Source organism: Lasiosphaeria miniovina, assembly GCF_030549165.1.
Source record: "Lasiosphaeria miniovina strain SMH2392-1A chromosome Unknown B0T26scaffold_1, whole genome shotgun sequence".
NCBI lineage: Eukaryota > Fungi > Ascomycota > Sordariomycetes > Sordariales > Lasiosphaeriaceae > Lasiosphaeria > Lasiosphaeria miniovina.
In genome coordinates, this window is record NW_026848220.1 from 4,691,213 (window position 1) to 4,717,819 (window position 26,607).

General features: G+C 56.0%; 9 protein-coding genes and 1 non-coding gene across 10 annotated transcripts; 3 read left to right on the forward strand and 7 right to left on the reverse strand.

Moving 5' to 3' along the window:
* Positions 1-1,540: 1,540 nt before the first annotated feature.
* B0T26DRAFT_635781 (Methylthioribulose-1-phosphate dehydratase) lies at positions 1,541-2,599 on the forward strand (the record flags this gene model as incomplete). Its single annotated transcript, XM_060436758.1, has 3 exons — positions 1,541-1,749; positions 1,876-2,415; positions 2,503-2,599. 3 exons carry the CDS (start codon positions 1,541-1,543, stop codon positions 2,597-2,599), a joined length of 846 nt encoding a protein of 281 aa, XP_060303154.1.
* A 376-nt stretch (positions 2,600-2,975) lies between these two features.
* B0T26DRAFT_634490 (uncharacterized protein) lies at positions 2,976-3,704 on the reverse strand (the record flags this gene model as incomplete). Its single annotated transcript, XM_060436638.1, has 2 exons — positions 2,976-3,386; positions 3,510-3,704. 2 exons carry the CDS (start codon positions 3,702-3,704, stop codon positions 2,976-2,978), a joined length of 606 nt encoding a protein of 201 aa, XP_060303155.1.
* On the reverse strand, positions 3,531-4,516 carry B0T26DRAFT_63152 (uncharacterized protein). The gene has a single exon (XM_060436355.1). The coding sequence runs from the start codon at positions 4,447-4,449 to the stop codon at positions 3,781-3,783; it is 669 nt and encodes a 222-aa protein (XP_060303156.1). The 5' UTR covers positions 4,450-4,516; the 3' UTR covers positions 3,531-3,780.
* A 1,290-nt stretch (positions 4,517-5,806) lies between these two features.
* B0T26DRAFT_746209 (uncharacterized protein) lies at positions 5,807-6,688 on the reverse strand (the record flags this gene model as incomplete). The annotated part of the gene is made up of 1 exon (XM_060444671.1): positions 5,807-6,688. The coding sequence occupies one exon, from the start codon at positions 6,686-6,688 to the stop codon at positions 5,807-5,809; it is 882 nt and encodes a 293-aa protein (XP_060303157.1).
* Positions 6,689-8,420: 1,732 nt separating this feature from the next.
* B0T26DRAFT_632860 (short chain dehydrogenase reductase) lies at positions 8,421-9,167 on the reverse strand (the record flags this gene model as incomplete). The annotated part of the gene is made up of 1 exon (XM_060436483.1): positions 8,421-9,167. The coding sequence occupies one exon, from the start codon at positions 9,165-9,167 to the stop codon at positions 8,421-8,423; it is 747 nt and encodes a 248-aa protein (XP_060303158.1).
* A 416-nt stretch (positions 9,168-9,583) lies between these two features.
* On the reverse strand, positions 9,584-10,343 carry B0T26DRAFT_746211 (uncharacterized protein; the record flags this gene model as incomplete). Its single annotated transcript, XM_060444672.1, has 2 exons — positions 9,584-10,124; positions 10,219-10,343. 2 exons carry the CDS (start codon positions 10,341-10,343, stop codon positions 9,584-9,586), a joined length of 666 nt encoding a protein of 221 aa, XP_060303159.1.
* Positions 10,344-14,228: 3,885 nt separating this feature from the next.
* On the reverse strand, positions 14,229-14,319 carry B0T26DRAFT_t29. The gene has a single exon. It is a non-coding gene; the product is annotated as a tRNA-Ala (tRNA).
* Positions 14,320-14,639: 320 nt separating this feature from the next.
* Positions 14,640-16,132, forward strand: B0T26DRAFT_687934 (Phox domain-containing protein). Its single transcript, XM_060440956.1, has 2 exons — positions 14,640-15,711; positions 15,820-16,132. The coding sequence occupies exons 1-2, from the start codon at positions 15,037-15,039 to the stop codon at positions 16,000-16,002; spliced, it is 858 nt and encodes a 285-aa protein (XP_060303160.1). The 5' UTR covers positions 14,640-15,036; the 3' UTR covers positions 16,003-16,132.
* Positions 16,133-17,238: 1,106 nt separating this feature from the next.
* B0T26DRAFT_670602 (uncharacterized protein) lies at positions 17,239-18,209 on the forward strand (the record flags this gene model as incomplete). Its single annotated transcript, XM_060439200.1, has 2 exons — positions 17,239-17,698; positions 17,773-18,209. 2 exons carry the CDS (start codon positions 17,239-17,241, stop codon positions 18,207-18,209), a joined length of 897 nt encoding a protein of 298 aa, XP_060303161.1.
* A 5,442-nt stretch (positions 18,210-23,651) lies between these two features.
* B0T26DRAFT_687939 (uncharacterized protein) lies at positions 23,652-26,186 on the reverse strand. Its single transcript, XM_060440957.1, has 3 exons — positions 25,891-26,186; positions 24,542-25,832; positions 23,652-24,489 (listed from the first exon to the last, which is right to left on the reverse strand). Exons 1-3 carry the CDS (start codon positions 25,921-25,923, stop codon positions 24,011-24,013), a joined length of 1,803 nt encoding a protein of 600 aa, XP_060303162.1. The 5' UTR covers positions 25,924-26,186; the 3' UTR covers positions 23,652-24,010.
* Between the last annotated feature and the right edge of the window lie 421 nt (positions 26,187-26,607).

The window sequence follows — 26,607 nt, forward strand, 5'->3', positions numbered from 1 at the left end:
TGGGGACCATCGGCGTCTTTTTTGGGGGGCAGCGGAGGCTGGGGAGCTAGGTCTTGGCGCAAACCTGGCCTCAGCGCCGGACCTGTGGAAAACCTTCGAAACTTCGATTAGCAGGCCCCCCAGCCATACTCTAAAACACTAAGCCAGCAGAAAAGGCCTTTAACTGGTATTTTTTTTAAGAGAAGAGATAGACCTCAAGGATTCTAAAATAGGCATTCTAATAGCTTTTACCTCCCTCGGCGAAAAACCTTTACGGCGAGCCGTAAGGTATTGAAGCCTTTCATGTCCCGCAGAGTCCCCCCCGAGAGGCCTGTCCTTGGTTCAATTGGAGGCCCGTCGGGGGTTATTTTATTTACGAATGTCTTTGTTTTTGCTTTGCACGGATCCATATTTGTGAATCGGGCTCTTGTTATCTTATTTGCCTTCGTCCTCTGTTTAATTCAACAGCTGCTCTTCCAAGTTCTAACTTGCATCGTCATCGGAATCTTGGGGAGTGGTTTAGGCGCATCGGTTTCCTATCGACATAGGCCTGTTGAGTGGGGCAACATCTTGAGTCCAAACCCCCTGTCAGGCCAACAGCTCTCATGTAAAGCAGTCAATGCTATTGCCTCTTGTGACAACCTAGACCTTGTGAGAGAGGCAGCGTGAATTTTCAATTCGACCGTCATATATGCGAGTCACTGCCGAAACCACAACGTCCTTGCATTGTCTGGGCCAACTCTGATCTTACTTCGCGGCCCAGGAGGCGCATTGAAAGGCCAGTTTCACGCAGGCTTCTAGTATGAGCGGAATCCGGAATATGGACCAAAGATTCATGGACCGTTCTTTCCCGCTTTCATTAGTACTTTAAGTACGCATACTATTAATTGCGGTTTGTGCCACAACGGCTTAATCGTGTTTCCCAAAGGACAGAGGCGATAAGCAAGCAATTGTCATCGCAGGGCCAAGCTGAGGCCACGTGGAGCAACAAACGAAGTTGAAGCTAGGGAAGGGACACCTGCTTCTTCGAGTGTTTCTACCAGGAGGATTGACCTGACCTGCCCGCATCGCGGCAGGGACAAGGCACCTAGACGCAGCCAAGCTGCCTATCCGGGCGGGCCCGAATGGATAGCGCCGCATGTCGGTTGCGGCAACTGGAGAAGTTCCAACGAATGGACTGCTCCATCCATGTCCACGCAGCAGGGCCATTTGCACTGCGCTCGGAGCGGCTCCGTACGCAGTACGCTTGACTTCTCCATGCCCTGCCCTGTCGTCAATTTAGCCTCATATAGCCTCATTTGGGATTCGACACTGCCGCCTCGTTAGAATTACGGAAGAAGCCAGAGTACAAACTAGCCCAACTCAATTGGCGTCTTCGACTGGAGAATTCGCCCGACAGAGTATCGGACCACCCTGGCCTTTGGGCGAAGCGGATTTCTGCCCTGTCGGAGCGTTTGGACCCCTCCCCGCGGCGGCATTACCTTGGGTTAATTTAATTTTTTTTTCGTTGTTCCGTTCCCGCCGCCTCACGTCAGATTGCTCCTGATAGCGATCGCCGCCAATGGCCCCAATCGACAGCCCAGGCGCGGCTGTCCCCAACGACAGCAAGGCCGGCGACAACAACGACAGCAAGGCCGGCGACAACAATGACCATCTGGTGCAGTCCGCCGACCCCGAGCATCCGGCGAACCTGATCCCCTCGCTTTGCGCCAAGTTCTGGACGCTGGGATGGGTTACGGGCACTGGAGGAGGAGCATCGATTCGGGATGAGTGCGTCATTCTCCCTAACCCTGATACACGTACCCCGCCCTGGTCTTGGACTCTTGGACTAAGTCCTTGGAACCACCTAGCCCCGACATAGGAATGAAGAGGGAGGATACTCACAAGCAGAAGCAGTGACCTCGTCTACATCGCGCCGTCGGGCGTGCAGAAGGAGCTGATGAAGGCCGACGACATCTACGTGCTCTCGTTGGCGGCGCAGGCCAAGTCGCTGGACGGGCGCAGCCGCGTGTACCTGCGCAGTCCGCCGCGGTACAAGCCGAGCCAGTGCACGCCGCTGTTCCTGGCGGCCTTCACCAAGCGCGGCGCCGGCTGCTGCATCCACACGCACTCGCACTGGGCCGTGCTGGTGACGCTGATCCTCGAGACGCACGGCGCCCCCGGCGCCGGCGGCAACGGCAACAGCCGCGAGTTCCGCATCAACAACATTGAGCAGATCAAGGGCTTCGGCCGCGGCTTTGGCCAGGCGGGGAACCTCGGCTACCACGACACCCTGCGCATCCCCGTCATCGAGAACACGGCTCACGAGGAGGACCTGACCGAGTTCCTCGAGGGAGCCATGGACAAGTACCCCGACACGTACGCCGTCCTGGTTCGCCGCCACGGCGTCTACGTCTGGGGTGAGACGGTCCACAAGGCCAAGACGCAGTGCGAGAGGTGCGTTTTTTTTTCTCTTCGCAGTCTCTTTCTTTCCAGTCTTTCTCCCCCAATCTCGCTGACATTGTGACACTTGTGCACATGCAGCCTTGACTACCTTTTCCAGTTGGCGGTTGAGATGAAGAGGCTGGATCTGCCGTGGATCACGGATATCGTGCCCGTCAAGCCGACCTCGACGAGATAATGGTAAGATATCGTCGAGCAGGTAGCTGTAGTAAACACCGCCCCAGTTATGAACCATTAACCGCGGCATCTTCTCAACCAAAATTTCTCTTTCCTTTTCTTTGAGCTCTGTCTAAGTGTTGGCTGCTTCAGTTCGCCATGGTCTGCTCTGTCCACAGCTTTTCACCGAAAAGAAAAGCTCAACGGCTATGAACTTTCTCCCGCCACATTATGATACTGCAACTCATTTTTCACAAGTAAACGCGGGTTTTTTCGGCCCCCTTTTCCACCCCTTCACAATCCATTAGCCCACCCCATTCCGGGCCGCTTCTCCCTTTTTTCCATACAAGGTCCCCCCTTTTTTTCTTCCTTTCCACATTCTATTCATGATCATTTAATTACAGGGCAAGCAGCGCCGCCATGAAGCCCAGCGCGCCAACCGCCGACCCGGCCGCCACGCGCAGCGCATCAGCCGCAGACGACGGCACCGTCGTCGGCTTCGACGTGCCCGTCGCCGACACGCCTGCGCCCTCGGTGGTCGTGGCCCCCGAGTTGCTGCCGCCACCACCACCGCCGCTGGTGCTGTTGTTGTTGCTGCTACCGCCGCCACTGCCACCGCCTGAGGAGCCGCTGCCGCTGCCGCTTCCCGCTCCGGCTCCCGCGCCAGACGTCGGCTGCGGCGTGCCACCCTGCGTCGTGTAGTAGTACTTGCCAATGCAGTCGCTCGTGCACTTCTGATACTGGGCGATGTCGCTGGCCGTGCCGTTGCCCTGCGGGCACGCGGCCACGCACTCGTTGGTGGCATTCACCTGCTCCCCCAAGGTAGGTAGGACCGCGTGTTAGTGAAAACATAGGGCGAAGGGGGATCATGAGTTATAGGAAGGAGCTGGCTGGGGCTGGTGGCTTGCCTGTTGGGCGTTAGGGTTGGGCACGGCAATGCAGTGCGACCGGCAGTTAACGTCGCCGTCGGCGCACGCGTTGAGGCACGCCATCATGCTCGCCTCCTCGGGTGCCGCGCCGCTGGTATTGGACGCCGCGCTCTTGGTCGTCGCCGTCGTCCCCGCCGTCGACTGCCCGTGGGCCACCACGGCTAGGATGCCTGCCACGAAGACCGAGGTGAAACGCATCTTGGCGTTTGTGGGGGGGGGGGAGGGTTTGGGTTTCGAGGTTAATGTTAATAAGGAGATGGATGGAAGTAATTTTTTATATGAGGGAACGACAGAGTTTCTTTGTTTTCCAGTGAGCGTGTGTGTGTTGTGTATTCCGAGGGCCGGCAAATGAGCGTGATTGGTAGGTAGGTAGGAAGGAAGATAGCTTTTTGGGACACGAGGTGAAGGGGGAGACAAGGGAAGAGAAAAAGGCAACCGAAAGGTTATTGTACAGGGACAAGAGACAAGTTCGGCACTCGGTAATGGAGAAGGGGAGCTGTGAGTGACTTTTGGGCAATGACGCCGACTGGAGAATGTGGCGCGACTTGGGGGGGATATTAAATATACGCGAATATCGTATCGAATCGGTTGTGGAAGGCACAGAGACGTCTAGGTAATAAAAAGGGGGCACAGCTAGCGCCGCCGCCGCCACCGCCGCCGCAATAACAGCAACACACAAAGCTAGCCCACCAAGGCACGCAACGCTCTGTCCTGTCTTGTCCTTGCTCTTCTCGTGTTTGCACAGTGTCAAAGCCCGGCGCCTTTCCTTGTGTGAAAAGAGAGGAGCCAAGAGGCGCGCGTGAGACCGAGCAGCAGCGCGCGCACTGCATTCCTCCAAGACACACACACACGGGCAGGCATCGGAAGACCGACGAAATGGCAACCTTGCATTCCTAGGTCGTACCCCGGATTTTCCTCTCTCTCCCGTCTCTCCCTGCGTCATCTATCTGTGTTGTAGTAAACTGTAAAAGCACGGTACGTAGTATCCAGTAGCGCACCCAGCTCAGCTCATCTCGGCTGTAGCAGCGGGAATGGGAAAGTCTAAAATATTCCAGGTTAAAAGACGTGCACTAGGTACATACCTAGGGGGCCAGATCCTAGGGTGCCATGGAGGTAACTGCGATTCGCGAACCGTGAACCGCCTTCTTGCTTCTTTTTAATTAAATTATTACGTGCTGGAATTGCCCGATTCGGCCTCGGATCCTGTCCGGGCACCAATCAGACGTCAGTTCGGGCCGTGGGTTTGGGCCAATTGCCATTTGATTTGGGGGAGGGGAGGGGATCATGATCTGTGCGACTGTGCGACGTGAATCCTTGCACTAATTAGGCCTTTAATTGGGGAGGTCTTTTTTTTGCTTCACTGTCAGACTGCCGTCAGTACTGGGACAACTACTGCAGATCAATGTGATAGAGGTCAGGTTGCCATGGCGTGGAACAGAGGATTTCTAGAGAGTGAGTGGTAGTGCGAATTACGAATATGCAGCTAACGTTATTTATTAGCTTCCAGCTTGTCTGCAGACTGGCTTTCGAGTTGCCGGGAGCCGAGGGCCGTTTCACATGGTGATTTTATGATATTTAAGGGATAGACTTGCGAAACGCCTTCGAGGTTCCTGAACATGCCTGGAGGTCTTTCCCCCAACGCATTGGAGGTTGAAGACAACACAACATAGCTGTGATTTCCGTTGACGCTTCCAAGGTTGTCGACTATGCCATCACGAGTTCAGCACTGGGTGTACCTATGCATGGCATTTGATACTTCAGCATTCATCCAGTAGGACGGGTGGCTGGGAAAGAATGTTCTTTCTAGCTTCTGCTTCGGCGGGGCCCGGCCCCATCTGATGACGGCCTCTACCAAGATGCGAACTAGCAACATGACAGCTCGGACTTGTTACCCGCCCAACGTCGATATACACTTCAGGCTACCTTGCATCAGACCGAAGATGAGCTGCACCAGCAAGGTACATCCCTAGCTTAGCTATCGCCGCTTACATGTCAACGCTGCACGAATCACCCAGGCAATGGAATGGAGGAGTTAGGTAGACGCACGTCGTTCAACGACAGTTTGTGCCAAAGCTTTCAGTAGTTGCCATGGCAATGCGCAACCCGTATCACCACCTAGGTATGCTAGTTATGTAAAGAAATGGTGTCTCCCACTCCCCTTTTCCCTTTCTCCCTTTCGTATTCTCCAGTCTCCCCTTCCCCAGTTCCCATGTTCCCCTTTGCCCTCTTCTCCTTTCCCAGTTCCCCCTCCCGCTTCCCAACCACTGGCCATTCATACCCACCACTCAGGTAACAGAAGGCTAGCACAGCCTTTTCGCCTCCATTCCCTCCTCAAATAGCGTTCTCCAAAAGTCCTTGGAGTCCGGAGCGGTCTTGAAATTCTCCTCCTCCTCCTCCGACAACGACACTGAGAATCTCTGCCGCTTGGCCGCAGGCGACATGTCAAATTCCACGGCGCTCTGAGTAGATCTCTTCGGGGAGCGGTGGCCAGTAGTAAACGACGAGGGAGAGCTCTCAATGTTCTCAGCAACGACAACAGCAGCCTCCTCGAGGGCTTCCTCGCCAGACTCCGAGTCCAAGTCCGAGTCACGCTCGTATATGTCGACCCTGTCCTGCAGCATGTCGGTGAGCGTGCGCTGCACAGCGAGCTCGTCCTTGGTCGTTGCGAGTTCTTGCGACATGTTCGCGAGATCTTCCTCGAGCTCGCCAATGCGCTCGACGAGGTCTTGTTCCCAGGAACCAGCGGCAGCAACGGTGAGGGCCTTTTGCCTCAGCCTGTAGTTGAGGTCGGAGGCGCGCTCCTGCATGTCGTTGTGGTCGAGGCCGGCCTTGTAGAGCGTCTTCTTGGCGACCGTGTCTTGGAGGCGCGTGACGAGGTCGCGCAGCGCCGCGTTCTCAGCGGCTGCGTCGTCGAGAGCCTTCTGCGACTGCTCGAGCATGGACTGCGTGCCGAGGCAGATCTCGCGCGCGGTCATTCCCTCGATCTCGTTTTCGACATACACCTTCTCCTGCAGCGCGTCCTCGTAGGCGTTCAGCGCTGCAAGCACTTTCCCGGCCGGCTGCTCCGGCTGGTCGGTGGCGCCGTTTGTGGTCATGATGACGCTCTGCAGCTTGTCGCCCTTGATCTTGAGATCGGCCTCGGTCTGCGCCAAATCCTTGATGACTGCTGCGAAGCTTGCCATGGTGTAGATACCGCGGTGCTGTCAGGAGAGAGAGGGAGAGAGATGTTAGTAAGCTGGTGAAGCGATTGACTTTTGGAAGATGGCAGGATCCTACCTGTAGCGACCGATACTTGGGAATTCTGAATGAGACGCAGATGGATCTTGGCTCGCGCTTCGGTGGCGATAATGATAGAGCTGAGGGGGTTGCGACTGGAATAAGTAAGGTCGGATTGAGATATAGACTCGGAGTGAGGTCAGAGATGGTGGCTTAATTTCTAGGCGCGACGAGCTATCAAAGCTAGTGCGAAATGACGAAAAGCCTGGAGCCAGCTAAGGGAGCGCGAAAGCAGGAGAGAGGCTCGATTGAGAAAGATGAAATTCGCGAGAGGGTGGCCAGAAGGTGCCGGCAGGAGGGGCAGGCAGGATATGTGGTCAGGAGGATATGGAGGGGGCCGGGAGGGCCATGAACAGACGGATTGTTCAACCTGTGGCGATAAGGTGAAGCCTGGGGCGAAGTGTGAGAGAGGCGAAAAAGTGATCACAATCTGAGATCACGAGCTAAGAACTCTGGGACGAAAGAAGACAAAGGCGAGGGTAACCATCTGAGCTATACCCAAGACCTGGCCTGGCAACCTGTTTAAGAGTAACTTGTGCTTTTCAACAAGGCTAGGCATCCAGTTGATGCCTCATCATTTGAAGAGAGAGTAGCCGAGCCTAGAGTCCGCAGCACGTTCAGTTACCAATAAGTTTAGGAGCCCCAAATTTCTCAGACTCGTCTAATATATCAAACCTATATAGAACAAGAATTTCCGTTGCTACTATAACCCTCTAGTTTACTTTAAAGACTGTTAATATACCAAAGCCACACTAATGAAGAGAAAAATCTGGGTTGCAAATAGGAGTCAGGGGAAAGTTGAGTCTCACGTTAAATAGAACACCGCGGTCGGCCATTTTACCGAGTTCAAGTACCGAGGCGTCACAGGATTCTCTCTCAGGCCCCTTGCATAATTGGCACCTTACCTACTACTCGGCAAGGCTGCTCGCCTAGCCAATTATATCAATTTACATAGACTGACTCGTTCACCAGGAATAATGTTAAGACCGGGCTTGAGGGAGGAGGAGGGATCAACCAGGCTCCAGCACTGGAAACTGATTATACTGCTAAACAAGCACTTCAACCCCGTCCGAAGGGCTCTCAACAAGAACTAGATATATCTCACGAAAACAATATTTCTACCATATAATAAATCGTATCTAAAACAGTATAGTCGAGTGCTTTGGGAGTCACAGCAAAACCTGTATATCGACATGCATCACTTACATAATCATCTCAGGGGCTTCTGCTTACCACTGACATGTCTCGTGTTGACATACAAAAAAAACTAGCCTAGTAGGATTTGGTGGGAGGGTAATCCGAGAGAGCTAGAGGCTGTTGCAAAGTGGGAGAGAGGGGGAGAGAAAAGGAGCAGGAAGTGGGCTCAGCAAGGAGTTGAGAAGACAAGACGAAAGGAGTCATAGGAGAGCAAGTGATAAAAGAGAGGAAATTGGCACGGCACTGCCATGTCTTCATATATAAGATCACCTGAGCATAGGAATTGAGCAATTACTAGATTCATCTCATTCTCTAGTGTTATCGGCCACGAGTTGAGACTTTTTGTATTGGTATTGTATATATGTATTTTGTATATTCGAGAGCACTCTCTCGCAACACCTCGACATTGCCCCCACGCCCCCTCCGGAACCATGCTAAGCCCTAGTACGGCACCACGCCGTTCCTGTCGGTGAAGGTGCCCGTCTCGCCATCCGGCCCCAGCGTCGCCAGCCGGCAGGCGTTGATGGCGCCGTTCTGGGGCGTGTCCCTGCCGGCAAAGTCGTTCAGGTTTGTCGCGCAATGGCCGGGACAGTTGAGGTTGACCTTCCACGTGGGGTCGTTCTCAAACCGGGTGGCGTACTCGTTCGCCAGCATGTTGAGGGCCGCCTTGCTGGTAGAGTAGATGGCAAACGACGACGCCCAGTAGCTTCTCTTTGGATTTAAAGGGTCCGTCAATCTCGCATTGCTGCCGGTCGAGCTCGACATCATGACGATGCGCTTCGTCACCTCGGACTTTTCTAGCAGAGGAATAAAGGTCTCGGTGACCCGGGCTACCCCGAAAACGTTGATGTCAAAGGTTTCCTGAAACACCTTGCGAGGCCACCCGTCCTCGGACAGGAACACCCCGGCATTGTTGACGAGAACGTCGAGACGGCCGTGCCTCTCCCTGACCACCCGGGCAGCCTCTGTGATGGACTCGTCCGACGTGACATCCATCTGCAGGCCCTCGACGGCGAGGCCGGCCCCTTGGAGCTCTGCTACGGCCTTGTCGATGGCCTCTTTTCTCCGGCCAGCCATGATGACACGGTAGTCGCTGTGCTCGGTGGTGAGCTTTTTGGCAATCTCAAAGCCGAGGCCTTGGTTTGCTCCGGTGACGAGGGCAACGTGAGTATAACGCGTGGCGGCCATTGTAGCTGTGGTAGCAGGTGAAGCTGTGCAGATGGCGAACTGAATGGGATGGCGAGGAGTTGGGGGTCAAGTCCGAGCATGGATTTTCAGTCGCCTGTCTCTAGCGACACTTGCTCCCACTTATACACACCAGACCTTTGCTTAAGGCCGAGCCGAGCCGAAGGATTTAAGTCCGCGTCGCGATGCCGAATATGCTTTCATTGGCACCGGCCTCCACCGCGGCCGGGGTTAAGGACTTAAGACAGGATTTCGCGTTCCTAGACGCCGACCTTGGCGCGGATCTCGGCTCTAGTTCGTGCCAAGCATCGGGATTCGACCCGTCAACCCATCCGATCCGGAAAGTAGAGAGACGGCGCCAAAAGCGAACTCCGATGCCGATTCGCAAACGAGAGCCGCTCGGCCGACTCGAGCGATAATCAAACCAGCTCGGCGCTACCAGCGTCAACGAGGGGTTTGGCGTCAGACCAGCGCAAGATATAAATGGCGTTCTCCTGGCCGCCCGTCGAGGAGTCCACATCGACGTCCCGCGCTTCAACCGCCGTGTCTCTCAGCAAGCGGACGAAGACGGCCGAGTCGAGGTCGGGGGCGTCGATCATGGTGACGTTGCCAGCCGTGTCGTTGAGGTTCTGCAGGGCCGGCGGGAACGAGGACAGGAAGGAGGCGAGGTAGTGGTTGTGGAGCAGGGCCTGGTGGCGCGTGGCGTAGGCGAGCTCCATCTCGGACAGGCGGGACCGCAGGTCGTCGGTGGAGAGGTAGTGCAGCGTGTGGCGGTCAATCTTTGCGATGCGGGCGCGCAGGTAGCTGCGGACGAGGTACTTGAAGCGCTCGAGCTCCGTCTGCAGCACGATGAGCACGAAGTTGGTCTTGGGGTCCATGTCGCCCGTCATCTCCTCGACCTTTTCGATCTGCCGCTTGATATTTTCATTGACGCGCTCGAACAGGTCGTTGGCAGGCCATCTGCGGGCGGAGAGATGCACGGGTTAGCAGTGTTTTGTCTAGGCACGGTGCCTGCCATCGTAGGGTGAGGGGTCCTTCAGCATCCTGCACATACTGGAGGAGCTCTGGCGCACATCTCTCGGCGACCCAGGCACGCGTTAGGTCCTGGAGGTCGCGTTTCTCTTGCGGGATGGCGTGGAATGTCGGGTCGACTTCGCGGAGAATATCGTCAATATCCATGGCGAGCTGTTCTAGGCGCGGAAGGCAGCAGCGCGTGCGTTTGGGAGAGGTTCGAGGGCCTTTTTCTATTATCTGATCTACAGGTTCCAGTGCTGGCGGATGGACCTGAAGTGCGTCGGGCGCTGACTTGCAGTGTGGGGCGGGCGTGGATGGATCCCCTGCGCGCCAAGCAATACAGGGCTGCCCCTGCGACTTTTCAGCTTCAACCGGCCTCCCCTGGGATGGGTCTTCCACCTCCAGCACAAGGAAACTCCCGTCTTGTCCAAGTCGCATGTGTGCAAATTTCCAATTCACCATCTTCATCCGTACTCGGGCCATCTCCTTTTCTCGACATGATATTCCATTTTGTATGAAACGTCGAGGCTTCATAACCGCCCGTCACCGAAGTTGCGACATGGGCGTGGAAGGATTTCCGGCTCAGTCTCTGCCCAGTCCAGTGAATTACATAGGTAGCTGTCAGCCGACGTGATGGTGGTACAGGTCGAGAAACAACCGCACTTTGTCCCTTATGTAAGGAAAGTAAGTACCTATTCCGCAGAATGGCGATGAAGGCTTTGACGGCGATGATGGTGGTGGTGGCAGGGCCTAGTTCTTAAGGGCCCGATGAGCACAGTTGCACAGTTGCACAGCCGGGAGCGGTCAGCCAACCGGCAGGACGGCGAATGAAAGCTCGCCGCAGACACCATGTGGCTGGCAAGCTCCAGCACATCGCCCGACAGCTTGCATTGCAGAGGCCCGAGTCACAGCGCTTGGCGCTGGCGTCTGACTGACGCGGCTGCTCTAGGCGCGACTTGTCCGCCAAGTCTCAAGTCTTGCTCTGTACCTAAGGTACTCTTGGATTCCAGCCCGACGCCTTCATCGGGTTGCTTGCTGCTATCCAACATCAACATCGGCATGGGCATGGCGTGCAAGTAAATACATACGTGGGAAGGGAGGCGAGGTGGGGTGATAGTCGTGTGGTTGTTCGTGTGGAGGTGGTTGGCCGCCTCTTCCATCGCCAGCTGTGGGAGCTGTGAATCTGCCCCGGGCTGGGGCGAAGTCGCCTAGTATCTGCGGCCGCAATGCGTGTCTTGCTCCCCCGCCATGTCTTTCTCGACTGTCCTGTCCAATGCCGTGAGGCTGCCCGCACAGCTGCCTCCAGACTGTTTATAACATGGCTCGGCTGCTGTCGACTATGTTCAGTGCCTGCTCTTGCTTTTGCAGTTTGGAGGGTGCTACTCGGTTTTCCCCTTACATTCCCGTCCGCTCATGCTCCTCGACGTGCACATCATGAAAAGAGCTCATTATGTCTATTATTCGTGGCCTTCTGCCTCTTTTCCTTTTTAGCCTCGCTCTCTCTTCTCTTGGGCGAGTCGCCGGACTACCCAAGGATGTCGACAACGACGGCTCTGGCTCGGCCACGGCTATTGCTTTTGGCGATATCGGGCTAGCAAAGTCCTGGATCGATCCTATCCCAGGAACCAAGCCACTCTTTGGCTTCAAGGAACCGGCGCTCGAGCTTAGCAGGAGGGACTGCCTTGCCAACGGGTCCAACTTTTGCTTCAATGACAAGACCAAGTTCTGTCCCAACTGTGGTCTATGCTGTCTCGACACCGGCATCTGCTGCAGCGGTGGAAGCTCGTGCTGCGGAACCGGATGCTGTACCAGTGGACAAACGTGCTCCCAGGGGCAGTGCGTAGATGTTTCGACTTCGGTGTATGTCAAGCTCACCGCTAGAAAACCGTCTGCCAATGATTCGAAGACTAACCGTCGGGCAGGGCCGTGGTGACCGTGGTCTCGACAATATATCAGACAGTCTCGCACACGGCCACACAGACAGCTACCGTGCTGGTGAACCAGATCGATACATCAACCGTCGTGTCGACTGTCGAAGTCACCGTTTCGAGTGCTGCCACCCAGACAAACGTCGTGTGGGCAACTGTGACCGCCGTTGCCAAGCGAGGGGGCCCGGGCCCGGATCCGTACCCGTACCCGTACCCGTACCCGTACCCGTACCCGTACCACGCCAGAGAGGGAGGCGTCCGCCATATCCGGTCAAACTCGCCCCAGCACCCCCGTAGAGGGTTTCTGAGGTCGCTATGGGCTGATATTGCTTCTCGCGGTCTTGCGTCGGTCGGCATAAGACTGGATCATGCCATCGAAGACGTACTCCCAGTCCGGAGAGACGCCAGTTCAACGTCGTACATAACCAGCCTTGTCACTCAGACGACCGATGTTACTAGTTTTGTGTCGACCACTGTCACCGCATTCACCACCTCTCTTGTTGTGACAACTGTTTTCAGGACGATTACTCGGTACGTAGAGCAGCAAGCCCTTGTGTGAAGACCAGATACAGGACTATGGTGTAGCTTGCTCAGACAACGCACTTTACTCGGTGAGCTTTGCTAACTTTGTACTCTCCAGAGTTCTCACGGCGCAAACTACTATCGATGTCACCTCCACGCTCACCATCACGTCGCACCAGCCATCAACCGTTATCACCACCGCCACTCCTACCTTGCCGCCAACCTCCCCAGCAACGAGAACAACAACCGACCCCGCCACCTCTTCATCCGCGGCGCCTGCCTTGCCTGCCTCCTCCAGCTCGTCCCCCGGGTCAGCCCTCTCAACGTCAGCCATCGCAGCCATTGGCGTCGGAGGCGGCATTCTCGCCGTCCTCGTTGTGGCGCTTGCCATCTTCTTTTTCCGGCGCCATCGCCGCCGAAGCCGTCCCTTTCTCACCACCAACAGCAGTAGCATTCTGCCACCGCCGGAAAATACGTACATGCGAGAGCCTACGTTGCCGATCATACCACCGCAGTTTTTGCCATCGCCGCCCGAACACCATGCGGCACAATTCCTGCACCCGGGTGTTCAGGGCGGCGGCGGCGGCGGCAGCGGCGGCAGCGGCGGCAATCACCAGCGCAGCAGTTCCGGATTCACCACTCTGCTAGGCACGCCGTCGCCTACCGCAAAGAAAGGCGACCGGCAGTCGGCCTTGACAACGGGAAGCGGAGCGACAGCCGTCGCCGAGGCGCAAGGCAGCCCGCCGCCCGAGTGGTACGAGGTTGACGGGAGCAATCCAGTGGCCGCGCCGCCGGGAGCTGCTGGGCACTGGGGCGCTCCCCAGCAGCAACACTACAGACAGGGCTCCTACGATGATCACCCAGCGGACCAACAACTATCTCCTCTCATGCAAGGGCCGGGCCAGGGTTTCTACCACGCGGAGGAACTGGATGCCTCCCAGCGTGCAAACGAGCTAGATGCATCCCACGCGGCAGGGCCAGCACCAGTACCAGCACCAATAGGCTTCTCGCAGCAGCAACAGCAGCAACAGCAGCAACAGCAGCAACAGCAGGAGGGAGTGGGGGATAGTCCAGGGCAACAACCACGCCACGAACTCCCGGACCCGGCAGGCTATGACGGTGGATATTACTACCATGCGCGGTAGGTAACCAAGTTGGGCAGGACATGTTACATAGTCACGATCACGAATGCCTACGTGTGTGTATGACGGGATGAATCGGTTTTCTTTTGTTTTCTTCTCCTATTCTTTTCTGGGTTTCTTGATAAAGGCATATACCACACAACTGGATATTTCGCGGCGTATAAGTGGCAGGTTGGGGCTAGGGCTCTGCAGGGGGATCAATTTGGGGTTTCGGAAATTTATCCTTTTGGATGTTGAAGGTTTTGGTGTCGGAGTATTGTTGGTTGGAACAACGAAGAACAGGAAAGGGAACGACGCAATGACATGACATGATGGAAGGGCTATGACAACAACGGCAATACCAAAATCGAGAAAATAGGCCAACAAGGATGCGTGGTCAAACAACTAAAACAAGGATTATCCAAGTTGAAGGAAAGGATAAGCTGTGAGGTAAAAAAATGAAGGTATTCCTCATGATTTGGACTAACCGCGGATCGAACGCGGGACCGTCTGTAGAGGCGATGAAAGATTCATTGCAAAACAGAAATCATACCACTAGACCATTAGCCCTGACGAGCTCCGATTGAACGTCTGTTGATGGAGATTGACTCCGTTTGTTGGAGGAGCCGAGGATAGCGGAGGCTATGAAGAGAAGGAAAAGAGCTCCTCAGCGGGTCCGTGATACTGGAACTGGAACTTAACCATATCTTATCTCTCACGATTACATTAGGGTACCTCAATTGAAACCCTGCGCACTGCAAGACGGCTGGTGGTTGGCCAATGGGGCTCGGGCGCTGTTTGATGGATGGGGGCGGGACCGCCTGCCGGGCGGCAATGACGATGGTTTGTTCGTGCCCACCTGGCAGCTGCCAGCGGGCCACCAGCGGCGACACTCCCTCCTCACCCTCATCGTCTCGTGCTTCTCTTGTGCGCTCGCACGTTGGTGTTAGTTGAAGCCCTCGCTCTTGTTTTGCATTATCGAATCCTTGCGCAAACACAGCATTACAGAGCCCGAAGGAATTATTTGCTTTTATTAGCCAGAGGGAGCCGTCGACGAATCCGACCGAGAAACCCGCAATCGCAATCGCAAGCGCAATCGCAATCGCAAGCTCGCCCCAGTCGCAACCCACAATTGAAGCGCAAAGCTCTGCGGCGGTTTACCAATTCCTTCACTTTGCAAGAGTCTCTCACGTGCGCGCCCATCAACAACAGCCCGACACAATCCAGGAGGAACAATACGGGTCCGCGGTGGACGAGCGCGTCCTGCCTCACCCCCAGATGGCGTGAATGGCGTCGGAGATTGAACACCATCATGGCCAGCCCACAGCTCCCACCGGCAGCATCGGCGGAAGCAACGCCGACACCGCCTTCGACGAGCCACGCACCAGCCGAAGCTTCACCGACTTTAATGCTGCTCCACTGACTGTGTCGACAGATTGGAGAGAGGAGAGCAGACAGGCTGGGAAGCGTATCACAGCCGCGGTGGGCGAGCACCAGAACCAACTCGGATTCCCCTCCTTGGGCGACGACGACGACGACGACGACTCCTCTGCCGCCACCACCGCCAGCGCCGATAAACACTACCTCCACGTCAACGGAAACGGCCATGGAGGAAGTAACAAACACGGCAGCGGCGGCTCGGAAGACGGGATCGGCTCGGGCTCCGAGACCATGACGTCGCCGTCGGTGACGTCGCCGCCGTACTGGGCCCACGGGCACGGCCGGACCGTGTCCAACGTGTCGGTCGAGAGCGTGCTGCCCGCGGGGGCCATCACGCTGCAGGACAACGAGTGCGACGACGACGATGACCAAAACCGGCGCGCCGCCAACGTCATCGGCCGCGACCGCAACCGCGCCTGCTGGGCCAAGAGCGTCGAGATCACCGACTCGGTCATGGTCAACGGCAGCACCACCAACATTGGCGCGTTTGTCGTATGGAATATTCGCGTCCAGACGCTCAATGTTAGTTTCTTATTATCCTATTTTTTTCCCTTTTTCTTTTCTCTCCGCAATTGCACAGTCAATACTGTACCGAGCCCCGAAAACTCTAACACCGCAAAACCCTCGCAGGGCTCGCACATGAACATCCGGAAGCGGTACTCGGAGTTTGACGACCTGCGCCGCCGGCTCGTGCAGACGTTCCCCGGCTTCGAGGCCGCCGTACCGGTCCTGCCGCCCAAGAGCATCCTCTCAAACTTTAAGCCGCGCTTCCTCGAGAAGAGGCGGGCTGGTCTGCAGTATTTCCTAAAGTGAGTGGGAAGTGACTTTGTTCTACCTACCTACCTGCCTGTACATTGATCGAAGTAAGCGGACACCAAAGTGGCCAAAATTCACTAACACGTTTTTTTACCCCACGAAAGCTGCATACTCTTAAACCCGGAATTCTCGGGCTCTCCTGTCCTGAAGGAGTTTCTCTTCTCATGATTGTGCCCAACCGTTCCGTCCCATGGCCCCGATCCGAAATTCCTAGCGGCGGCTCTAGAAGATCAATGCCAGTATTTTTTCTTTTTCTTTATTTTCCTCTAGCACGCATTGCATTCACTATACCTACCTACTTATGTTCCCTTTTTTCTTTTCGTTTCTTCTCTTTTTTTTTCTTCTTCGGTAGTAATTCTAATAGTATTGGATAATCTCACGCTGCTTGGACGTGGATGCGGATCCATTGATGTTATTCAGTACACCCCTTGCGCGTCTTTCTCTGTCTGCGCTTCTGATGTGAGTATTTGTGGGTTGGGCTCTGGTTGCGGTTTGACCTGCAGTGCCCATTGTCCTGTGACCTCGACTCGGCTGCGCTCGAGAGCCATATGATATGCCCGTATATGCGAGCCGCCTCGGTTTCATTCCGAGCTGGTGAATCGGAAACAGAAACCAAGTTTGTTCAGGTTACAAAGCACCGGGCATTGTACACGGCCATTATGAGTCTTTCTACCCAGTGGTGTTTCTAATCCAGCTCAAATTGACGCCGGATTTTAGACCGTAATGATATGATTCCGTTGGGAATCGGGGTTGAAGATGAATCCCGGGGGGTTTCGTAACTTTCTGACGTCGGGGTTTGGGTCCCAAGCAGACGTTCGGAGATAAGTAGACGCACCACCAGCTGTTAATCGCCGACGGCCAGAAGGGCGTTAGGCCAGCTCTTTTGTCTTTGCCACCGTCACGAATTGCGCAGAGCAACTACGTAGTGCGATTCCTTCGGACTGCGGCTGTCTCCAAACAAGAAATCGGCGTCGATGCCAGCTTGGCACCGGACTTTATTCTAGCAACACGTTGGCGAAATAGAATTGGTAGACAGACATGCTGGAACCAAGGTCTATAAAGACCGGAGTGGTCGCTCGCCTCGGGGTCTGAGTCGAGCTCATTATCATCATCATCATCACCACGAGATATCATCGTATTTTAACTAGATACCAAAAGAACCTCGTCTTATTCACCTCCTGAAACCTCACTAGACACGAGACCCGGGCACACAGAACACAGAACACCACCAAAATGAGCGACATCGTCTGGTTCATCACGGGGGCGTCGAGCGGGTTCGGCGAGGCCATCGCGAACGAGGCGCTGCGGCGCGGCCACAAGGTGGTCGCGTCGGCACGCGACTCTTCCAAGCTGGGCAATCTCAAAGCAGCGGGCGCGGCGGTGCTGGACGTGGATGTGACGAGCGACGACGAGGTGCTGGCGGGCAAGCTAGCCGCTGCCGCCGCTGTGTACGGGCGCATCACGCACGTCGCCAACTGCGCCGGCTACATCCTCGAGGGCGCCATCGAGGAGGCCAGCGCCCGCGAGGTCGCCGCCCTCTTCAACACCAATGTCCTCGGCACGTTCAACGTCTCCCGCGCCGCCGCCAAGCACCTGCGCGCCGCCGCGTCCGAGGCCGGCGGCAGGCACCAGGCGGCGCTCGCCACTTTCGGGAGCCTCGGCAGCTGGGGTTCGGGACCGGCCGTGGCGCACTGTGAGTTTTGAGCATTTTTATCTGCTCTGGATACCCTCAAATCAGTTTGCTGACGTTCTGGCTGGAAACAACAGACTGCAGCACGAAATGGGCAGTGAGCGGCATGACGGAGGGCCTGGCCGAGGAGCTGGGGCCGTTTGGCATCGACGTGTGCGTGGTCGAGCCGGGGTACACGCGGACTGGGTTCCTAGTACAGGGCAACGGCACCGGGGGAGGAGACCACCGGATGGCGACGGCGCGGCAGCTGGACGTGTACGATGGTACGGCAGTGGCGGCGACGCGCGGGGCGCTCAACGCGTACAACCGCAACCAGCCGGGCGACGTGGACAAGTGCGCGGTCGCCATCGTCGACGTCCTCACCAGGTCGGGCGCCGCCGAGGGCAGGCCCGTGCCTGTCCGCCTTGTCCTAGGCACCGACGCCCTCGCCGTCGTCAGGGACAAGTGCGCCAAGACGCTGGCGCTGCTCGACGAGTGGGAGGCCGTGTCGGCGTCCACCATGTTTGCGGCTTAGGCATCTTCTCAGGGGAGAACTGTGTCGGATTGTGGTCCAAGACAGGGGAGTATAATGTGATAATACTGTGGAAAGGATGGCAGCTCGCAGAGGTTTCCAATCTTGTCTTTGGGATACGCGATATATAGATTAAAATTGGTCACGAGAAAAAAAGAAAAAAAAAAGCTACTACCGGGCGGGTCTTTGGGATATATACTCACCATATCTTGCCTTGGGTGGCTTATTATCGGTGCTTTAATATTTTAGGTGTTTACTTGTAGATAAGCAGCCACCGGCGTTGAGCAGTAAGCTGAGAGAAAGGGTTGCCTTACACTTGATCAGAACCCAAATCCCCGCAAATCAGCGTCCCCGTCCCCAGCCCCATCCCTCTTGCAGGCTAAAGTTGTATTATAAGGTAAGCACTCGTCAATATACCGCAATGACGCTTACAGGCAGGCGAATTGAGTGGTGCTGCTTGGATGTCGTAGAAAATTATGTGCAGAACTGTCCAAACCTTGGAATGCCAAGGCCGGACGGCACGCCATGCTCACACTCACAGCCCGCCCGTTCTCGAGCTTCGCATGTTGCCGCAGGGCGGGCGCAGGCGCCAACAAAAATTAGCTGAATGGACCCCTCCCTCCCTCCCTCCATCGTGCGCATCGGGTTAACCGGCGGCGCATTCGAACTAACATGCGTCCCATAGGATCTGCTTCAAGCTCTCCTCCCGGATAACCCGTCGCTGTCCTTTGCTTTTAGACAATCCGCGAAATTGTGCGACCAAAGTCCAGTTCCATTCTCATCCCCTCAGGTAGACTCGATGGATGACGACACTGCCAAGCTAGAGCCGTCAGCGGCCGGCACCAGCACCAGCACCAGCGTCACCCCTCCAACCCCACCACCACCACCAAGCGGCGACTTCGCGCAACGTCCCCCTGAACCTCAACCTGAACGGCTTGCCAGGCCGGGAACCGCCGCCTCGCAGACTTCTTTTGGCGCCGTTCAACGTCACCAGGAATATCTAGACTCTTTAGTGACGCCGTCCAAGGACGAGTTCGCGCACATTGCCGACGTGCAGAGGCAGCGCGAGGCCGACCTCAAGCGACGGTCGCGGGAGCTTCACCAGCAGCAAACCGCCGACCCGGCCCCGCCGCCCGGCCACGACGATAAGGAGCACGACAAGCCAGAGCCGCACAGCGAGAGCCGCCATGGCCGCCTGCTCAATCGCCTCGGTCTCCACGGATTCGGCCACCGCTTAACTCACTCGACCGACGACGGCACGCGCACAAAGGCCGCGACCGTCATCCAGCGCTCCTACCGTGGCTATCGGGCACGGCGCGAGATAAAAGGGCTCGGCATTGATGCGTCAACGAGATGGGTGCTTGCTATTCGCGAGGCCCAGTGGCGCGAGATGACAAAACCTAGGGCCCGCGACGCCGACGACGGAAGCGGCGACGTCTCCCCAGCCCCAGAGACGGAAGAGCCCAACAGCCCCCGCAGGGTGCTCAGCAGCCGGTCACCCACTGCGCGCCAGAAGTGGAAGAAGGCATCGACCATTGCTCGCCGCGCCGGCGGCGACGTCGACGCTGAGAGCATCTCGAGCGGCTCCTCGTCCTCGTCCTCGTCATCTTCGTCGTCGTCTTCGTCCTCGTCGTCCTCCGACTCCAGCGACGAGCAGCGCAAGGCCGAGAAGCTGGCGCGGAAAAAGAGGGACGAGGAGAAGGCGCGCCGCAAGAAGAACGCCAAGATGATGGGCCTGTCGTACTTCCTCGAGATGGTCGACCTGAAGCACCGCTACGGGTCCAACCTGCGCGTCTACCACGAGGAGTGGAAAAAGGCTGACACCAACGAGAACTTCTTCTACTGGCTCGACTACGGCGAGGGCCGCCAGCTCGACATTGAGGCCTGTCCGCGCGAGCGCCTCGACAAGGAGCAGGTCCGCTACCTGACACGTGAGGAGCGCCAGTACTACCTCGTCAAGGTCGACGACCATGGCCGCCTGTGCTGGGCTAAGAACGGCGCGCGCATCGACACGACGGAGAAGTGGAAGGACTCGGTCCACGGTATCGTCCCCAGCGACGACCCTACCCCCGCCTACCAGGGCATATCCGACAACTCAACCAAGCTACTGGGCGATTCCAGCTCGTCGTCGCCGTCGTCGTCGCCATCGTCGTCGTCGTCGTCTTCGTCAGACGACGAGCACCACGCATCCGACTCGGAGGAGGCGGCGCGCGCTAAGCGGTACGCGACGCCGAGCCTCGACCAGGCCAAGGGCGTCAAGAAGATCAAGCACGTGTCGGCCAGCACCATCCTCAACAAGCTGCTGCGCAAGACGGTCAAGAAGAACACGTGGATCTTCGTCGCCGACACGAGCTTCCGGCTGTACGTAGGCATCAAGAACAGCGGTGCCTTCCAGCACTCGTCGTTCCTTCAGGGCAGCCGCATCTCGGCCGCGGGGCTCATCAAGATCAAGGACGGTCGCCTGTCGAGCCTGTCACCGCTAAGCGGCCACTACCGGCCGCCGGCGGCTAACTTCCGCGCCTTCGTGCGCAGCCTCAAGGACGAGGGCGTCGACACGTCGCACGTCAGCATCTCCAAGAGCTACGCCGTGCTCGTGGGCCTCGAGGCCTATGTCAACCTGCGCCGCAAGGGCAAGGACGCCGTCGGCAAGCTGACCCACCGCCGCGACAAGCTGCTCGCCCCCGACGCCTACCGCCGCGACATGGCTGCCCGCCAGGACACGTCGCAGAGCGCCGCCAGGGAGAAGGAGTTTCTGCAGAACCAGAAGCACGACGAGGACGCCCTGCGCGACGAGAACAAGGTCGCTGTTGCCGTGATGCAGCGCCTCGGCCTCGCCTCGGCGCCGCCCCGCGTGCCTGCGGGCCAGAAGGGCGAGGATGGGCCCGGCCACGAGACGCCGCTGCCATCTGGGCCGGTGACGGCCGAGACGATTACGTAGGTGGGAAGGGGGCTGATATCGGTAATTCATGTATCTTTTCTTTATTCTTTTTTTTTTATCTACATTTCATGAATTGGCATCCATACAGTGGTAGTACTGATTCGTTGGGCGATTTCACCCCCTTCTCCGTTTTCTCCTCTTTTATACTCATCCGGATTTTACGGTATAAATACCCCATTGCGGGCATGGGTGTCGGGGACTCTGTGAGTGTCTCTTGCTTGGCTAGGTCTCTCTCGCAGGGTTGAATTATGGTTGGCTCTTGTCTTTGTAATCGCTTGAAGGCGAGCTGCGAGATTTCTCTGTCAGTACTAGGTAGGTACCTTAGGTATATTACATGTGCATAATGATCAATACACATCTCTTTTACGATTGGCTCTGTTGGTGCTGGCTGGCATGGACTCGCGGTTCATCTCCAAAGGTGTCTATACTGAGTATTATTGTCCGGCGTGGCATCCTTACTTCCAATTTCCAGGTTAGGTTATAGGTATGCCTCATTGGTGTTGTGGCCGGCTGTATGTTCTAGATTAGGGAGGAAGACTTCCTACGTACGGAGTACCTTCCTCGTTGTCGATTCGGCGGACCAACTCTGGTACAGATTCGTCTTCCCTTGCAAAACGGCTAGCAGTTCTCTGCATCGTTAGTCAATCAGTCAAGTCAAACCGCACAATTACTTGGCAATCAAATCCGACCCCCAGCACAATTGCGCCTTTTTTATCTTCCTGTGCAAAACAAGCCCACGTCATTTCACCACTGATGAAATGTGCCTATAAGGCAATATTTTGATAGAGTCTAGGACTCTACATGTAGAAGGATATTAGTACAAGCACCAGAAGAGTGTTTATCGAAGGTATAGGACTTCGAAGATGAGTTGTAGGCCCCACAGTTATCATAGGCCTGAGCCAATGAAAAGACAGACCTTTTCAGACAATTCAAGCTTTACCTCCCTGCATCAAATGCTCCATTTCCGTTGCCCTGTAAATGCGCGTGATATAGATCGTATTTAGCTAGATAACTAGGTAGTTGGCTACCTAGTTAGGTAGGCACATATACTTACTCGACCGCCGCCAGGCCGGGGCTCGCGTCGGCCTAAACATTGTCGATGAGGATATGAAGCCCTATTTGCACACTAGCCATGATGGATTTGCGGTCTGCGAGAAAGCTCGATGAATCTGCTGTAGAGAGAGGGCTGAAGAGACAAGGCGGTAGAGAAAAAGATATCGAGTAATTCGGTGCGAGTTGTTCTTAAGGACCGCTCCAAGAGCCACTGGCAACTGCACGAGGCTCGGAAGGGGTCTCGGGTTTCCAGAAGGCATCCCCCTATTGCATATACTCCCTGCGGGCGCATCAATACGAGCGGTAGTGTAACGAAAATACTTCAAAGACTTAATATGTCCTGCAGCCGGTCTCGCCTTTCCACGGTACGCGGACGTGTCGGCATGTCATCGTGGTCCTTCTCCCCCCCAAATATAAGCCGTGATGACTACCAGGAATAAACCATATAACCCTTCTGCGGCTTTGGAATAGCACGGAGACTCTTTCTTCATTGTTGCGTTCTCTTTATTAGAGCCGCCTGGTTTACTGTCCCTTCTTCTTGCTTGTTACTATTGTACACTCAAGTTCTCTTTGACAGAGTCAGGGTCCTTTGTGTGCTCCAGCTCGGCTTCGAACCCATCCGGCTTCTCTCTCAGAAGGCGCTCCCAAAGTCGCACATACCAATTAATCAAATATATAAATGGCCTTACCCCGTGCCCCTGAATCAAATTGCCTGTCCAAATGCGAGCTCGATCCCGAACGGTGCTACCAACACTCCGAACCGGCCAAAAGAAAGGAGGCCCAAGTGTAACCAACTACCATAACAGCTGAAAGCAACAGCAAGTCCTCCCCCTACCCTCCACTAAAATGTGCCACCTCCAGCGCCACGCCGTGACATGCCGCGTGTGCTCGGCGCGGCTATTCGCGACGCTCGAGCGCAAGAAGTGCGCGCTTGCGAAACTCGCCGGCGACGACACGCTGCGCGGCCGGTGCTGGCGCAGCAACTGGCTGTCGCACCGGGCGAGCAAGGACGTGTGCGGCGGGCTGAGACGGCGGATGCTGGTGTGCTTGTGCGGCGGGCTGAGACGGTTGCTTGATCCCCTCCCTCCCTCTCTTTATTTTATTTCTTTCTTTCTTTCTTTGGCCTTTGGCTTGGGGAGGAGTCAGGTAAGTAAGTAGATATATACCCATGGTATCACGGCGTAAGATGCTGCTTGCATGCTTATTGCATGATGAGCTAGCTGGATACCTTCCTAGATCGTCTCGCTCGCTCGCTTTGGACCAGGCAGGTAGAGTAAGTGCCTGACCGGCATCCTTACTGGTTTCAGACATGGTAAGTGTATGCCATCTGTGGCCTCAAAAAGGTAAGTCAACAGACAGGCTCCTACAGGGAGATCTCATATTGCAGCAACATGGCCTAGGAGTTCGCAAATAGAAGTAAGAATTGCCTTTACAGCTAAAAAAACACAATGACAGGTAAGTTCTATATATACGGGACAGAATGGCGCTGAATGTCAGATAGGTGCCGATTCAGCACATGTTATGATTGATAGATTTAAACGACCTCCTTTATGGGACACGTCTTGCACAAAACAAATACAAAATACTCATACCCCCACCATGCACGATCTCCTCACTCCTTGATACGGATAATAGTGATAGTAACCTCCCAGCAACTCATTCTTTTGGCCTCTGCGTATGAACGCCATCGCTATGCTAAAGCCACTTTCAGACTGTAAAAACGATACCAGGGAACCAAATGAAATATCACAACTTTGGCCAAGTGCATCCCAGCCAACTCTCTGCAGTGGAGCATACCTATATTACAACCATACTATACCCCGGCAAATGTCTTGCCGACAATGTCTGCGCCGCAGACGGCCGCCTTCTCGCGCTCCGTCAGCGCGGCGCTCCACAGCCGCAGGTCCTCGAGAGTGATGTTGGCCTCGGCGAGGTTCAGGCTGCGCAGATCGACCAATCTCTGGCCTCTCTCGCCGCCAATGACATTCCCCTGGCCGCCGTTGTCCTTGCCCTTCTCCTTGGACAAGATGCCAAACCGCAGACCCACCTCGGTCACAGTGACAATAATGCTGACGACGATCAGGATGATGATGATCCACGTGATGTAGCTCATCTTGGCGTCGGCGACGCTGTCAGACAGTATCTCTGCCAGGTCCAGGAACACGCGGCACCGCTCGTTGAGAACCTTGATGCGCGGGTCGATCTCGAGGTACTCGCGGATGGCAACATAGAGCGGGTGCAGAGTGGGCTCAGAGTCCCAGAAGAAGTTGGGAACGTCGAGGATATTCGATGCTGAGGGCAAGGGTTAGTTTGGCGGACTACCAAAGATTTGGGACAAACTCACAGAGATTGATATCCACGCGGCTCTTGAACAGCCGTCCCAAGATCTTGACGATTTCCGTCCGAGTCATATTCAGCTCTCCGGTCAGGGCCAGCCGCTTCGGCACGTGCTGGGCGTCCTGCATGGTCTCAGACATGCGCTCCTCAAAGAAGCACAGCTTGGTGCTTTGCGCAATGGCGTGGCTTATCGTCAGCTTGACCATGTGGTCGGACTGGGGCAGCAGCGTGATCATGTCGTTGAAGACGCGAGGCCGCTGTACGTCGGGGCTGTATTCAAAGTGGAACTCCTCCGTCTCAAAGTCTATCTCGTCAAGAGGCCGAGTGGCCAGCGACACGCCAGTCTCGTTTTCGGCAAACGTCATGTCGGCCAGGATGTCCTTTTCTTGGTGCTCGGTGAAGTTCCAAAAGACGACCACTCCGTACGAAAAGACAAACATCTCGGCGAAGTGCTTGGCATCAGGGACTAGTCGGTTGATGGGATTGAAGCTAGCTTCGTCTCCGTCGCGCTGGCGGCCTGGCAGGGCCTCGGCGCCGGGACTGTGCGCCGCGTCTTGGGAGCCATAGGGATATTCGTCCCAGTAGCCCTCGTGCTCGTCTCTGCGCTCGCTGCGCTCAATCTCAAGATCGAGTACCGTCTTGCCGGTCCCTGGCGTCTTAAGAATGGGCCGGCTCCGCAGGCGGCAGCCGTCAATACCGGGGAGCACGGGCAGGTGGTAGACGGTGTAGAGGCAGTCGTCGTAGAGCTTCGTCTTGGCCTCGTGCTTGGTCCGCAAGAACTCGGTCGTGGCCTTCATCTTGTAGGCTTGGGCGGTGCAGTAGGCGGTTAGCCGTGCCACCTTCTCGCCGCGTTGCACCTTAGGCAAGCGTTCTGCATAGCTTTTGCCTCTGACGCCGCCTCTCTTCCGGAGAACGTCGAGCTCTTCGTCCTTGAGCGGGCCGTCGTCATCGTGGGCCCGTAATATGGAGGCGTGGCGCAGCATCTCGTTGTCGGCCGTTTCGTCTTCGTCCTTCTCGTCTACCGTTTCCGGGAGTAGCACGAGCTTCTGGCTGATTTTTGTTGTCCGGGACGGGACGATCTGCTGGCCCGTCCGGCCCGAGGCCAGCGTGGGGAGTCCACCGCCTGTGCTTATCCGGCGGGCGGCGGTGCGTGGGCGCTGGCCGGGCGGCATTCTCGGCTGGCCGGACGGGATGTCTGACGTGTATTGCAGCACACTGTCGACCGATAGGCGGGTATTTGGCGCGCTAGCGAGTCTGGGGAAGGAGCCGCGCTGTGGACGCTCGCGCGAGTCCGTCACCTGGGGTCGCGGTTAGCCAGCGGCGTGTGGGCTTGGAGATGGCAACGGGCCAGCCTACCAGCACCGACGGGCTGCGTTTTGACGACGCCATTGTGAACGGGTGATTATAGAGGTCTCGACGTTTCGAGGACGACTTCAATGCCGGTTTCCGATTGAGCTCTTGGTGCGATTATGGGCTAACGAGCCGCTATATCGTACTCCTCATGCGACCACAGGGCATATAAGAAAAAGAAAACAAACTGGGCGATCGTGGTGTTCTTTTCCGGTGGCGATCGGGAGATTCTTTGTTCTGTATGTACCGAATTGCTGGAACCCACGACCCTTGGATGCTTGTTGTCTCGGGTGGATTGGTTGGTGAGGTCTCAAAAAAAAGCCACTGCAACTGCTGCAACCACGGCAGGCGACGTCATGTGGTGGACCCACAAAGGTACCCCGCAAGAAACCGGCCAATGGAGCTTGAGCAAGATACAGATCACAACCATCAATCTAATCCAAAGCCGTCCTTTCAACGGTTTCAATTTCACTCGGGAATCGGACGGTTTTATTTTAACGAGTTCCAGGCTATATTTCGCTCTTTCTATGCTTACCACTAGTGCATGGGGCCGCTCCGATTATTCCCACCCTTTCTCTACATGTGTTCTATTTTTATGCTTGCCATAACACGGGCTAATTTCAGAGCTGCGAACCTTTTTTGAGACCGAGGTTGAGTTTCTATTATGTATGATGAAATGAGTTTAAAAGATGGTTCCCTGGAGACAACCAACCCGACTGAGAA